At 39.5% G+C, this 15355-nt stretch overlaps 1 protein-coding gene across 7 annotated transcripts in view; it reads left to right on the top strand.

Moving 5' to 3' along the window:
• Positions 1-15355, top strand: part of NFAT5 (nuclear factor of activated T cells 5) — a 106878-nt gene that overhangs the window by 61278 nt on the left and 30245 nt on the right. For all 7 annotated transcript variants that reach the window (XM_055146565.1, XM_055146564.1, XM_055146563.1 and 4 more), the window contains 3 exons: positions 2770-2962; positions 4152-4342; positions 6578-6750. In XM_055146565.1, coding sequence (XP_055002540.1) covers positions 2770-2962; positions 4152-4342; positions 6578-6750 — 557 coding nt within the window. The remainder of the gene's footprint in view (positions 1-2769; positions 2963-4151; positions 4343-6577; positions 6751-15355) is intronic.

Here is a 15355-nt window from a genome sequence, read left to right as displayed (position 1 = left end):
TAAGCTCCTGGCGGTACTTAGCATACCTTGAGGTGCTAGGGATGAAGCTCAGGCCTCCCTCCCGAGGCAGCTGGCAAGTCTGTCTGCATGGTCTCGGGGGGGCGGCGAGCTTTCCTCCCGTCCTTTTTCTCAAGTCCTCAAGTCTTCAAGTTACATGACTACTCCTAAGAATTATTTGGTTTTTTTTTTTTTTTTTTTTTGTGTGTGTGTGTGTGTGTGTGGTTTTACAGCATAGTACAAACACATATATTCCATTTTCAAAAAAAATTCAAAGAAATTTTTAAGGATTTGTTCGTGAAACTGTTTAATGACCTGCATTCTTAAGCCATAATGTGTATATTTTGTCAGTGCAGACAGAGGTTTGTTTTGTGATCCTTGGGAGCAAACCCAGGATTCTCACACATGCAAGGCGATTGCTCTACTACTGAGCTTGGTCTGTGGCCCAGCCATAAGGGTCTTTATCCCAATGAAATACCTTGTTTTATGAAATAACAAATAATCCTTATCATCTACTTACCCTCATAAACATTAGCTTGACTAGAAAGAGGATATAAAAACAGTATTTTGCCACATTGACATTTTTAATCATTCTTCTGTCTGTATAAAACACCACTTTTAAACATTTGTAAGATGCAAAAATAGAAGAAAATAATTCACATTCTAACCATTCATTATAGCTGTTAGTATTTTGTTGTATTTTCTTTCAGTTTCTTTCGATGCATATTTGAGGAGGTTTTATATACTTCCTGTAGATAAATTTTTTTGCTTTGACTTTAAAATAAGTGAATAAGTGAAAAGCAGTAGCATTGTAGAATTATGTGTAAGGGTGTACTGTATATTTTATTCGGAGCAAGCGTTTGAATTTTTATACACAATGATAGAAAGAAAAATAAGGTTTAGTTTGTTCCAGCTTCAGTTTAATGTTTTGGTTTATAGAACTTAATTCTTCTAGAATCTTTTAAATGACTTGAGTATGTCAGGCTTACATGAATGGCCTTCCTTAGCCAGTTAGGTAGGATCTAGTCTTTTTCGTTTTAATTTTAGATGCTCTCTTTTTTACCTTTCTGCTTTCTGTTCTTTTGTCCCTTTTTCCCTGTTTGCCTTCATCAGCAAATATTTTTCCAGCAACTACTTTTTCAGGAGCTGTGCAAGGTTCAGGGAATATGAAGGTGATTAGACACATCTTAAGGGCACAAGTAGTTATCCTTAGAACTCTCCCTCTTACCTCATCAGTTTTAATACCTGTGCATCCTTTTTTTCCTCCATTCTTCTATCTCTGTCCTAATAATAATCCTGAACTGCTGTAGTTCAGCCTTGTAGCAGTGAAGTACTGCCGTTTCTCTATACATGATGACGAAGCAATAACATAATTAGAGCTAGAGCAGTGAACATTAGAGCCAGGTTTAAAAGTTGCTAAACCATTATTTTTTTATGTTTGAAGTTATATTTTTTCTTGGGGCCTGTTTGCTTTTATAGTTTAAGTCTTTTCCTGTTGTTTCTTGGCTCCTGGATCTTCAATGTGAGTGTAAATCTCATATACAGAGTCATAGAGAACAGGGAACCTGATTGAGTGATGGAGTACATCATGCATGAGGTCTTGGGTTTGATCTTTGGTATTGTCATTCAGAAAACCTCATAGACCCAGACTCTATGGCTATTTTTTTAAATTTCCAAGTGCCAACAGTCAAATCCAGGACCTTACATGTGTGAGGCCATGTACTATGCCACTGAGCTACATCCCATGATTTTAACTGTATTTTAAAATGCACATTGATCATTTAAAAAACTTTTAAGGGGCCAGAGAGATGGTACGTGGGTAAGGCGCTCGCCTTGCATGCGGCTGACCTAGGTTATATCACTGACATCCCATATGGTCCCCCAAACACCGCCAGGAATGACTCACTCCTGAATGGAGAGCCAGGAGTAACCCTGAGCATCACTGGGTTGGCCCAACAACCAAAAAGAAATAAATAAAACTTTTAAAACTGACATTATTTTTCTGTTTATATATAATGTTTCAACTTAAATGGGCAGCATGGAATTTTATCATTTGAAATACTTTTCTTTAAACATACATTTCACATAGAAAATAAATTATCGTAGAAATACAGTTTTAAAATTTATATATGCCACCTTAAAGCTCAGATTATAAAATTTGTATAGACCCGGAGATTTATTTAATCTCATAAAAATTGCAGACCTAGGAAAAGCTTGTGAGTAAAGCTAATTTTCCACTAAAACTTGAATCACTAATTTTTTATTTCAAATACAGAGAAAGATAACCAAAAGAACATGTTGCCTGTTACTTTGGTTTTTTAAAAGGTCTTTTACTTGTTTCTTTTTACCACTGCACTTTTCTTTTTCTTTGCAAATCCCACTAAAAATAATTATAGTTGATCTTGTTGCTTCATATAATACGTAATTAAAGAATTTTATTTTGACTGAAGTACATGAAAGATTATAGTGACATTAGTTATTCTGTTTCCTGTTATTCCCAGTTTGTGCATTTAATCTTCCTCCTACCACACATTGTGCCTTTTTTATCTGCCCTGTCCAGCTTAGTCACTCTTAGTTTTGCATCTCATAGTTAAACTTTATTATAAAATTTTAAAGATATTTTACCTAATTAAATGTATATGCCCTTGGATTTTGTTTTATTTTGTTGGTAGTTGTTTTTGACATTATTGTCTATTCTGTTTCTTCCTTTATCTTCGATAACTTAATAGAAAACTCTCTGATCTTTTTCCATGTTGTTCTTTGACTTCTCAGAACATTAGAAAACCAAAAAGGAACTGGAGCAAAGAAGAGCCCTATGTTGTGTGGACAGTATCCTGTTAAAAGCGAGGGGAAGGAGCTGAAGATTGTTGTGCAGCCCGAGACCCAGCACCGAGCTCGGTACCTGACTGAGGGTAGCCGTGGTTCTGTGAAGGATAGAACACAGCAAGGTTTTCCTACAGTGAAGGTGCTTACTTCATTCAGCAATATACAAAAAATGTCTTGTTTTACTTACTAGCTCTCCTAAATTTATTAACGGTTTAAGCAGTATCTTTATGGTGGTGTTGGCATTTAGAGGATTTTTTAGGGTTTTTTTGACGGGGGTGGGGGTGGGGGCATATATCATCACACCCAGCTGTGCTCAGGGTTTACTCCTGGCTCCCACTCAGGAATTACTTCTGGCAGTGCTTGGTGGAACTTTTTGGATGCCAAGCATCAAACCCATGTTGGCTGCATGCAAGGCAAACAAGCACCCTAAACTGCTATCTCCCTGACCTGTGGCATTTAGTTTTTAACTAACAAACTAGCCATGATAGAAAGGTGAAATTCATATATATAATATGTCACTGTATCACTGTATCACTGTCATCCTGTTGTTCATCAATTTGCTCAAGTGGGCACCAGTAACATCTCCATTCGTCCTAGCCCTGAGATTTTAGCAGCCTCTCCTTACTCGTCTTTACTAACGCTGCTGTATTGGAGGCTCTTTCAGGGTCAGGGGAATGAGACCCGTTATTGTTACTATATTTGGCGTTTTGAATAAGCCACGGGGAGCTTGCCAGGCTCTGCCGATACAATATATACACATATATATGAATTTTGGACTGGAGCAATAGCACAGTGGGTAGAGTGTTTGCCTTGCATGCGGCCGACCTGGGTTCAATTCCTCTGTCCCTCTCGGAGAGCCCAGCAAGCTACCGAGAGTATTCCGTTCGCACGATATGCCAAAAAGCAGTAACAAGTCTCACAATGGAGACGTTATCAGTGCCCACTTGAGCAAATTGATGAACAACGGGACGACAGTGCTACAGTGCTATATATGAATTTTATTTATATATATGTGAAAATATGCTAAACTGTGAGCAAAATATCATCACCTTGATATCATCTAAATTTTATTATAAATAAAATAAATTAAGGGCCAGAAGGACAGTACGGAGTCGGTGAGGCCTTGCAAGCCTTGCATGCTGGTTAAGTCCCCAATTTCACATAGCATAAGGCCTCTTAAGTATGGCCAGGAGCAATCACTGGATATGGCTCAAACACAAAATGGAAGGGAGTAGGGAGTGGGAAAGAGGGAGGGGAAGAGAGAGACTTTACAGTAACATTATTTGAAAGGCTAATTAATGTTTAAATTCCATGGTCTCTTACTACAGCTGGAAGGCCATAATGAACCAGTGGTGCTGCAAGTGTTTGTGGGCAATGACTCTGGTCGAGTGAAACCCCACGGATTTTATCAGGCCTGCAGAGTAACCGGGCGAAATACAACCCCCTGCAAAGAAGTTGACATTGAAGGCACTACTGTCATTGAAGTCGGCCTCGATCCAAGCAACAACATGACTCTGGCGTGAGTACTCAGGAGAATATTTCTCACTGTACAGTACAACTTTGCAAATAGCAGGAGGGATTGTAATTTGCAGTGCAGATTATTTGGGCTGGGAAGGTAGTATTGCGGGCAGGGTGCTTGCCTTGCATGTGGCCAACCAGGTGTGATCCCCGGTTCATGCTCAGCACCTCATATGGTCCCCTGAGCACCACCAGAAGTAATTCCTGAGTGAAGACGCAGGAGTAACCCCTGAGCGTTGCCAGGTGTGGCCCAGAAACAAACAAACAAACAAAAAACCAGAAAAACTATTCAACAAACATCATTCATGGTGTCATGATTCATCTTGATGTGAAAAACTTTGCTGATCTAGATTCACCTTTTGTTTTCCTACACTTAATAATAGTAATAATAATAATAACGTTCTGGGACTATGTATTTTTGGAGGGGTTTAGATATTGTATGAGTGACCAAACGCAGGGTCTTACACTTGCACAGCATGTGTTCCAGTGGTGAGCTATATTTTTGACACTAATTTTTTTGTGGGGGAGGGAAGACCATACCTGGCAGTGCTCAAAACTTACTCCTGGCTCTGTGCTCAGGAGTCACTTCTGGCAGAGCATGGGGACCAGGGTGCCAGGGATCGAACTTAAATAGGCCACATGTAAGGCAAGTGTTGTACTCACTGTACTATTGTTCTGCCCCTGACACTGAATTTCTGTGTTAATAGTATCTGCGGACTGGAGCGATAGCACAGTGGGTAGGGTGTTTGCCTTGTAAGAGGCACACCGGATTATGTAAAAAACTAAAGCCACACCGACAGGAGGCGTGTGCACTCTCGGGCTCTCTGGGCAGCTCTGTCTCGCCACCCACTTTCGGTGCTCTGGAATCGCTGTGTGTGGCTGTTGGTCAAGGGCAGGCAACGGAAGGAAGAAGGCCAAACTGGTTGCTCGATCAGTTTATTTCATTCTCTCTCCCTGCTTCTCTCCCGGCTCTGGATCTCTCTCTGGATCTTCTTCTATCTTCCCTCTCTGCCCCACAGTCTTAGTTTATATAGCAAATTACATAGGGCAGTAGCACAAAGGTGGGTTTAACATCAACAAATCAACAAAGAAGGGTAAGACCATTTCTTGAGGAGATTAACAAAATCTCATCTAAGGAAATCTCATCTAAGGAGATCTGCTCAAGGGTGTGATTCCAAACAAGGGTGTGTCAGGGTGGGAGCTAGTAATCTGCTTAAATAGTTATAGTAAATCTACTTCTAATATTTCTAGCAATGTCATTCTGTATGAGCACAGTAAGAGATATAAAGTTTGGTTCTTCCTGAGGACATCTCACTATACATTCCAGACCACAGTCCTCAGGCCAGGTTAATCTTCCTAACCCCAGCAGGGTCCTAGTCTCGTCGTTACCTTTGGATCATGACAACATTGTCCATGATCATGCCCTCAACTTATAGTTGAGTATTGTGGCGCTTTGGCCTGGCCCATTTCGATGCCAGGGTAGCTCACAGCTTGCCCTGTGTCCATTCCGTCCCTCCTCAGGACCCTGCTCTTGGGGTGCTAGGAACTAAGGGCAACTGGGTTGAGAAAGCAGATGCCCAGGAGTAAATATTATTGGATTCAATCAACTCCCAAGCTACAAGCATAATACTAACTGTCTTCCCGTGTCCATACAGAAAGGCCATTGCTCTAAGGTAAACAAAGTTCCCGAGGCAAGGCTAAAAGGACAAACCCCATGTTATCCTACAGGGTTAGAGTGCTCCATCCCTCTCGGAGAGTCCAGCAAGCTACCGAGAGTATCCTGCTCACAAGGCAGAGCTGGCAAGCTACCTGTAGTGTATTCGATATGCCAAAAACAGTAACAAATCTCACAATGGAGACGTTATTGGTGCCCACTCAAGCGAATTGATGTACAATGGGAAGACAGTGTGACCGTGTTACAGTGCTACAATAGTATCTGCATAGTATCTGAATGCACTAAGAAAAACACTAAGCTTATTTAACACAAATAAAGCATCTTTTATTGTAAATCAGATTTTAGAAGTGATTTTATTTTTTTACTATTTTTCTGTTATTATATACAAAAGTTGAAAAGATTAGGTGTCATAGATATTTTTTAATGTATCTTTATGTACATTTTAAATTTGAAAACTTATGATTGTATTACAAATACAGAATAGAAAAGAAACTTACTAAGAACAATATACAGCAGAAACTATATTAACGTATTTTGTGTACATGTGTGTGTGTATAATAGGGTGGACTGCGTAGGAATCTTGAAATTAAGGAATGCTGATGTCGAAGCAAGAATAGGAATTGCTGGTTCCAAGAAAAAAAGCACTCGTGCCAGATTGGTTTTCCGAGTTAATATCACAAGAAAAGATGGCTCCACTTTGACCCTGCAAACACCATCTTCTCCAATTTTGTGTAGTAAGTAAGAATATGTATTAAATATGTGGAGTTTTTTTTATTTGCTTGCTTACCTTTTCTAGACAGTACTAAATTGTAAATGTTTTCTATATGCCCCACTTGTGATAAAGTAAAATTTGAAATATTTTAAGAGCAGTAGTCAGAATTTTTAGGCTAAATGCAAAGGTGGATAATTTTGAATAAAGTCCAAAAGATATATTGAGCATTTTATAGTTTCCTATTAGCCTCTACTGGATTTTAAAGTGAAGGAGTCATGGGGCTGGAGTGATAGCACAGCGGGTAGGGTGTTCGCCTTGCATACTGCTGACCCAGGTTTGATTCCCAGCATCCTATATGGTCCCCGAGCACCACCAGGAGTGATTCCTGAGTGCATGAGCCAGGAGTAACCCCAACACATTGCCGGGTGTGACCCAAAAATAAATAAATAGATAGATAAATAAAATAAAGTGAAGGAGTCAGGCCATAGAGTGAGTCTAAAGGGCTGGAGCATTGCTGGTAGTGACTCCCAAGCTGGGAGTAGCTCCCGAACACCGCTGGTGTGGTCTCAAAAACAGTAAATAAGAAAGAAATTTAAAATAGTTTTAAAAATCAAGAAGGGTAGCACAGCAGGTAGGGTGTTTGCTTTGCCTGTAGCCACTCCCAGTTTGTTCTCTGGCACTACTTAACAATTCCCTACCATCTCTAGGTACAGCCTCCAAACCAAATTAAATAAATAAATAAAAATCAAGGAATTGAAATAGATTGCCAGAAGTAAACTGCAGAGTCAAAGAATTTCCCAGGATCTTTATTGTGTGGTAAATTACTATAATTGTTTCGTGTTAGAATGTGAGAAAGAGCAGAGTAAGCAGAACTTTGTAAATATATAGTAATTGGAGTTTTGATTGCAGTCTCTAGTGCTGGAAAGTGGTAAATGAAAATTGTAGTTTTCTAACCTTGCCATAAAAAGTAATGACATTTGTATGCGTTTAAATTCAATCATGTATGTGCCTCACATTTCCCTTTAGCGATAGGAAAATTTTCACTTAAGATTTTCATTAAGTGTAGTTTTGTCATTGCTTCCTTGTGATTTATACCTGAATTCAGAAGAGCAAAAGAAAATTGTTCTATTCGGCTTGTCAAATGACAAAACAATTTTTTAATGAGTTTGATATTGATTATTCAAATGAAAATAGTTCATGAATTGAGACCTGGGGTGGGTCAGTGGCTAAAAGTGGCTGTCTTGCAAGCTTGAGGCCATGCGTTTGACCCTTAGTACTGTCCACCTGCTCCAAGTGTGGTCCTAGCTTCACTGTAACCTCTGATGTCACTGCCAAGTTTTCCCGCTCTGGAGCACAACAAGGTGTCTGAGAGAAGTATGGTAACCCCAGCAAGCATTCCAGACAGCACATGTATCTGCACCACTATCAAGTGTGCAAGTGCCATGGTCATTGGCAAACCCCAGTACTGCAATAATAGCAACGAAGGGAAGGAGGGAAAGTTTCCAAGTAAACGGTGTCCTTTGTGCAAGTAAACAGTTACCGAGCAGGAAAAGAAGACAAATCATACCCAGAACCTGCTGCCAGCTACCAGGCAGGCAAGTCGTTTTTCCTTTCTTAAGTGAGTGTTGCAATGGAGCTTACATTATCCCATTTAATCCTAGCAACTTTGTGATATTATTAGAATGGTAATGATTTGTTTGGTTTTTTTTGTTGTGGTGGTGGGTTTTGTTTTTTTGTTTGTTTGTTTGTTGTTTGTTTGTTTTTTAAGGGAAAGGGAAGAAATCCTGTTTGCTCAAGGTAGTAGATGGCAAATTTTCATTGTTTTGGACTACTGCCTCTACAGAATAAAAAAAGAACTTTATTTTAAATCAATTATAAAGTAATAGTAGATAGCTGTAGCTATATAGCTTGTAATAACTAAGTATTAGCAAATAGATAATCATTTACTTTATATAGATTCAAGTTCATGCTTTCTGTCTCATAGAATTACCCTTTTTTGTTTTGGTTTTGGTTTTGGTTTTTGAGCCACACCTGGTAATGCTTAAGGGTTATTCCTGGCTCTGCACACAGGAATTGCTCCTGGTAGTACTCAGGGGCTGTATGGGATACTGGGGATCTAACCCAGGTCAGCCTCTTGCAAGGAAAGCACCCTACCCACTGTACTATTGCTCCAGCCCCTACATTTATATTGTAATGTTGAAAAAAAAAAACATTAAAATGTTATCAATTTCAGCATCTTTCTGAAAATACCAAAGAGAACTGAGTTCCTTCGATTTGATAATTTTCTGTTCTTTATTATTATTATTATTATTATATTATTTTTTTAAATCTAATTTGAGGCCACATCTTGTGGTACTTGAGAGTCCTCACAGCTTGTTGCTAAGACTTCATTCCTGGTGCCCTTTAGGGAACCAGACAGGGCAGGAACCGAACCTAAGCTTCTCATACGCAAAATATGTGCTTAGTTCATTGGGCCATCTCTGGACTGCTTAACCCATTTTCTAAAAACTGCTAAAAATTTTCATATTCATGTTATCAGCTGTAAATTTGGCCAACAGTAAAATGTTTTGATGTCTTCAACTGTTGCATCAAATGAGACTACTAAAATTCGTTTTGTTTCATCAAACTAGTGCCTCATTTCATTAGTCATTCTGTTAATGCTTTTTCCCCCCTCTTAATGGTAGAGGATAGAGAATTTTTAATTTTTTTCCTCTGAAAGCAATACAATAAATATTTCCATTTTAAAAATTGAATCACAGTGAGATAAACAGCTACAAAGTTATTCATGATTGGGTTTCAGTCATATAATGTTCCAAAAACTCCCGGTTTAATTGTGGCTGTGTATTAGAGCCTCCTTTAGTGCATCAAATAAAAGAAATATGCTACCTGAGCAGAATTAACTGTAGATGGGGCTTTTATGAATGTTTTGGAAAGCTTCAGTGTAATGAATAGTTGTAATGTGCCAAACTTTGAGATGGAGTTACTTAAGCTGGAATTTACTGTCTAGCGGGAAAACAGTAAATTCCTTCTATAACCTTCTATATATTGTATAATTATATCCATGTAGATTGATACAAAGACTATAATAGCTGCATAAAGCACCATGAAAACATAGCAAAATATGTCTTATCCAAATTGCTTGGCTATGACTTAGAGGACAGAGGTAAGCCTAGAAGAAGGGCTTAGATGAGTAGATCATTTTGGCCAGAGGGAAGAATGTATAAAAACACTCCCTGAAGTCTTGTGCTTCTTTTAGGGTCATTAAAAAGCTTGATGTAATTGGAATAAAAAGATACACATGAGGAAGTGGGAAGATTTGAAGCAACTAGAATTTCTTCATAGGCTACATTTCTTCATAAAGAAGACTTGTGTGTCTTGAATTTTATCCTCACCAGTTTTGGACACAGTCTTTGAAGTAGGGATCTCTGAAGGGAAAGTCAGATAAGCATAAATAATACAAAGCTAAAACGACAGACCCTGAAATCTTTTTTTTTTTTTTTTTTGCTTTTTGGGTCACACCTGGCTCTGCACTCAGGAGTTACCCCTGGCGGTGCTCAGGGGACCATATGGGTTGCTGGGATTTGAACCCGGGTTGGCAGTGTGCAAGGCAAACGCCCTACCCGCTGTGCTATCGCTCCAGCCCTGGACCCTGAAATCTTTTTATAAATAAAAAGCTAAACTAAGAATTTTTGTTCTGACAAAAATAGCTCAAATGGCTGGAGCACATGCTTTTACACACAGGAGGCCTGGGCTTAATCCCCAGTATCTCATGGTCCACAGAGGAGAATCAGGTGTGGCCCTAAAAAAGCCACCAGAGGATGTTTTGGATTTCAGGTTTGTGTTTATTTCCACGAATATGGATTTTTTTTTAAATTTTGGCAGCTTTGAAAATTAGAATAGAATGACTGGAGAAAGGGAGTAGGCTAAAGTTTAGAATTGGAATGGGAGAGAGAAGGAAACAGGAAGATGAGAGGGAGGTGGAAAGGGAAGAGGAGCCAAAGGGATAAAAGCAGAAGGAAGGAGAGGAAACAGGCACTTGATTTTCCTTCTACGGACACTTGGAAGGAAGCGCTTATGCCAGAATTCATTGTTGTTGTGCCTGGTGACCTTAACAAAAGCCTTGCGTTCTACTTAGTGATACAGTATCATCCATTGAACCCATTTTTTGCTTTTTATTTGTTTTTAAGGTCATGAACGAATCTTTTACATTATATCCTTGACATCTTTATATATGCCTGATAAAGGTATATGTGATTGTAATATTGGTGTATTTATATTATTTGGCTATACCAAATTAAGAATTAAAATTTTTGCATTTCTAGTAACCACCCTACTGTTACACATGGAAAATGTAATAATGTATATAAGATTTTCTTATAAAGCTTATTATACTAAAGTTGACTGAATTTAACAAATTTCAGTGTATCCCACAACTTTAGGAAAAGCTTATCCTTGAGTTCTAACAAATTCTTCACATTTTTTTTAACTTTCACAAGCATTATTATAAAGCATTCTGAGCACTTTTTATAAGTTGGAAAAATATTTTCCTATTTATTTTTTTCTAGAGGGGTTGGGTGGGAGGAGGGCCTTCCTCAGTCCAGGGACCCAGAGGTCGCAGACAGGGCAGTGAGTATTTTTGGGGAAGGTGGGATGATTGCTTGGTTTTGGGTCCACACCTTGCAGAGTTCAGGGGTTACTCCCGCTCTTCACTCGGGAATTACTCCAGGCAGTCCTTGGGGGAATGCTGGGATCAAAAGTGAGTCAGTTGCATGCATCTGCTGTTCTATCACTCCAGCCCCTCAATTTTATTTTTGAGACTATCAAAAAAATATCTAAAAGTGCTTGTTGAATCAGGAAGGTGGCTGATTCTTTTTAATAGTTTTTAAGCAGTGTGATCACTTTCTAGAGTCAGGACTAAAATAAGAGCTAGAGGGCTGCATGCAGCCAACCTAGGTTCAATCCCTGACACCCCATATGGGTTTCTCAAGAGCTGCCAAAAGTAACTCCTGAGCACAGAGCCAGGAGTGAGCCCTAAGCACCTCCACATGTGACCTAAAACAAAAACAAGGCAATTAAATTACCTTGAAGAGTAACAAGCGCTAGTTCTTTGTGTAATATAAATATATAGAGGATATATCAACATTACACCTTCAGGTGAACAGCCTCCCTTATTTATTCATTGTTTATTTATCAGACCCAGGTAGGCCACCAAGGCAAATGCCCTACCCACTGTACTATCACTCCAGCCCCCACCCTTAGTGTGTATATATATATGTGTGTATATATATATGTATATACATATTTTAATGCCATAAGTAATATATTTTCATAGTCATTAATTACAGTTTGTTGTCATTGTTGTTTGATTTTTGGGTCACTCCTGGCAGTGCTTAGGGGTTATTCCTGGCTTTGCACTCAGGAATCACTCCTGGCAGTGCTCAGGGCACCATCTGGGATGCTGGGAATCAAACCCAGGTTGACCTTGTGCAAGGCAAGTCCTATCCGCTGAACGATCCCTCCAGCCCCAGTAGACATCAATTTCATAAACTTTCCACCTTGTATTAGAGGATGGAAGAAGATTATAGACTTCTTATTTGTTTTGTTAATGTAATCTACATATTCATATGATGAATGTTATAATTCGTATCTCCTATTGTTTTGTTTTGTTTTCTTTTTATTTCAATTGAAGTGTAACTGACAGGGAAATTCATTTCAGATATACAACGTAATGATCTGCCATGTTTACAATGTAAAATAATAACCGTTATAAGTCTTATTTTCTAATTTAAAAAATTGCTATATTTTTAATTATTTTGTTTAGAGTTACACCAGGCAGTGCTCAGGAATTATTCCCTGCTCTGAACTCAGGAATCACTCCCTTAGGGGCTTGGGTACTATATGGGGTGTCAGGAATAAACCCCAGATTATCTTGTGTAAGGCAAATGCACTACCCACTGTACCCTCTCCAGCCCCCCCTCAAATATGGCAAATTATAAGGCTGAAGATACAGTACAGTGTGATATGGCAGTTGCCTGACCCGGGTTCAGGTCCTGGCACCCATTATGGTTTCCTGAGCCCTGCCAAGGGTAAGCTCTGCATACCACCAGCTGTGGACCGAACACCTCCCCCAAAAATGTAATCTCTTTTTGACTTGTTTTTATTGTTTGGGTGCCATACATAGCTGTGCTTAGGATTTACTCATAGCTCTGCACTCAGGTTTCACTTCTGGTGGGGCTGAAAGATCATACGGATTGTCGGAGTGTCGTGACCAATTCTGGCTTGACTATGCAAGGGAGGAGCCCATCTGCTATACTCTCTCTCTGGCAGCTTGAATATCTTTTTTTTTTTTTGGCTTACACCCGGCGATGCACAGGGGTTACTTCTGGTTCATGCCTCATGATGCACTCAGGAATTAACTCCTGGCGGTGCTCAGAGGACCATATGGGATGCTGGGAATTGAACCCAGGTCGACCGCGTGCAAGGCAAACACCCTACCCGCTGTACTATCACTCGAGCCCCTTGAATATCTTTTATAAACAAGTATATAGATCCAATTACTTCTAAAATTTATAAGCTATTTCTTAATTTAACAGGATACTGCCCAGATAAATAAAGGGATATTGCCAGTGTAGGGCCAATAACTGCTTCTGTTCTATTCATACAGTAACTCAATTCTAGATAGTGTTTATTTATGTAGTCATAATTTCTCTTCAACTCTTTGACAACTGCAAAATCTTGTCAAATATTTGATAAGATGAACTGTTTGTGTTGGTAAGCAAGGCTAAATGATGCTGCAGAGCCAATAAAATTTCAGTGGTTTACAATGACACTTTAATTTCTCCTTCCCCTTCCCGAGTATGGCTGCAGTTTGGAAACAGGTCCTTTCTCTTCACTCTGAAATTCGGGCTTAGCTGGGACCTTGTTATTTTTGTACTGAAAAAAAAAAAAAAAGGAGATGAAACTTTGTGATTATTTTTAATGCTTTCCACTGGAACTAAAACAGTACTTCAGTTTACATTTCATTATTCAAACAAATCACAGGGCAAGCCAGCTATTAATGGAGAAAAATTATTGCTTTTCTGTAGGGTCTACTAAGGAAAGCGGGGCAGTTAATAATTTGACAGTAACAGTTTCCCATATTGCATCCTTATAAATAAAAAATTAAATATCAAAGGTGCAAGTAAAGAGGAAGGAATTTAGTTAAAAGTCTCATTAATTTAGAAGTTGAATTAGGAAAGCAGTATTTAAGTCTTCTTTTGTACAGAACATAAATGGTTCATTTAATCAACAAATAGTAAAGTGTGTCAAAGTAGTCGGGATCTTTAGGAGAATCACTTTTTAATTTTTTTTCTTTTTTGGGTCAGACCTGTTGAAGCTCAAGGGTTACTCCTGGCTCTGCATTCAGGAATCACTCCTGGCAGTGCTCAGGAGACCATATGGGATGCTGGGGATTGAACTCAGGTCAGTTGCATGCAAGGCAAACTCCCTACCCACTGTACTATTGCTCCAGCCCCCACTTTTTAATGTTTGTTTTCAGTTCACACCTGGTGGTACTCAGGACTTACTCCTGCCTCTGCACTCAGGAATCAGTTTTGCTAGGCTTAGAGAAGCACATCAGGTGCCAGGGGCTGAACACAGGTCAGCTGCCTATAGGGCAAGTGTCCTACCCTCAGTACTGTCACTTCAGGCCCAGGGAATTACTTTTTTTTTTAATGTAGGAGTACTGCTGTTTGTTCTTCCGTTGATTAAGCTAATTGAATTGGGCATGAACATTATATTTAAAATTTTTTAATTGAATATTCATGAGATAGATCATTATAAAGCTATTCAGTCATACAGTGATCTAGCACCCATCCCTCCACTAGTGTACATTTCCCACCACCAATTTCCCTTGTTTCCCTACCATCATCCCCCAACACCCAACCCTCCACCCCCAGCCTTCCTCTATGGGAGGAACTTTCCTTCTTGCTCTCCTTTTTCTTTTGTGCATTATGGTTTGCAATACAGGTCCTAAGGGGTCATGGTGTTTGTTCAGGGTATTCGGTATTTTTATCAGGATGGTAAGACTGGAATAGCTTTTCAATTGAGTGGCAGCTTTGCGGTGTGGATGTGACTGCCGAGGCTTCTGGAAGCACAGAGAGGTGGGAGGAGGTAGCCTATCCCGAGCCTGAGAAAGCCTGGAGATTTCAGTCACAAAACCTCTATGCCAGAATTTTCAGCAGATTATGTCTCCATGAGATCTGTCCTGAGATGGTGGGTCAGGTCAGGGGTATGATGGGCGAGTTTGACTGTGGGAGCAAGCAGCTGCGTGGACTCTACTTGGGCAGGCACCAGGCTGGCCTGCCCCTCTTCAATTCATCCCGGTCTATTCAGCCTTGTGTGGTCCGAAATTAACTGCAGATTTTGATCTCTTTTGAGTTGTATATATGGGTCTCTGAAGTAAGGCTGTAGTAGAGCTTACATGGTGGCACTGTCGTTGGTTCATGGAGAGTGACACCAGTGCTTCCAGGAGTATTGGGAAGTGGGGGGAAGTAGCCCATCTCAAGGAGAGTTACTTTTTGAGTATTTACAAGGTATGTAATTACATTCTGTAACCCAGAGATTATTCTGGTAGAAGCTATTAAAGT

This window comes from Sorex araneus, chromosome 8, assembly GCF_027595985.1.
Source record: "Sorex araneus isolate mSorAra2 chromosome 8, mSorAra2.pri, whole genome shotgun sequence".
Lineage (NCBI taxonomy): Eukaryota > Metazoa > Chordata > Mammalia > Eulipotyphla > Soricidae > Sorex > Sorex araneus.
The sequence above is the reverse complement of the archived record's forward strand: the minus strand, read 5'-3'. Positions and strand labels throughout refer to the sequence as shown.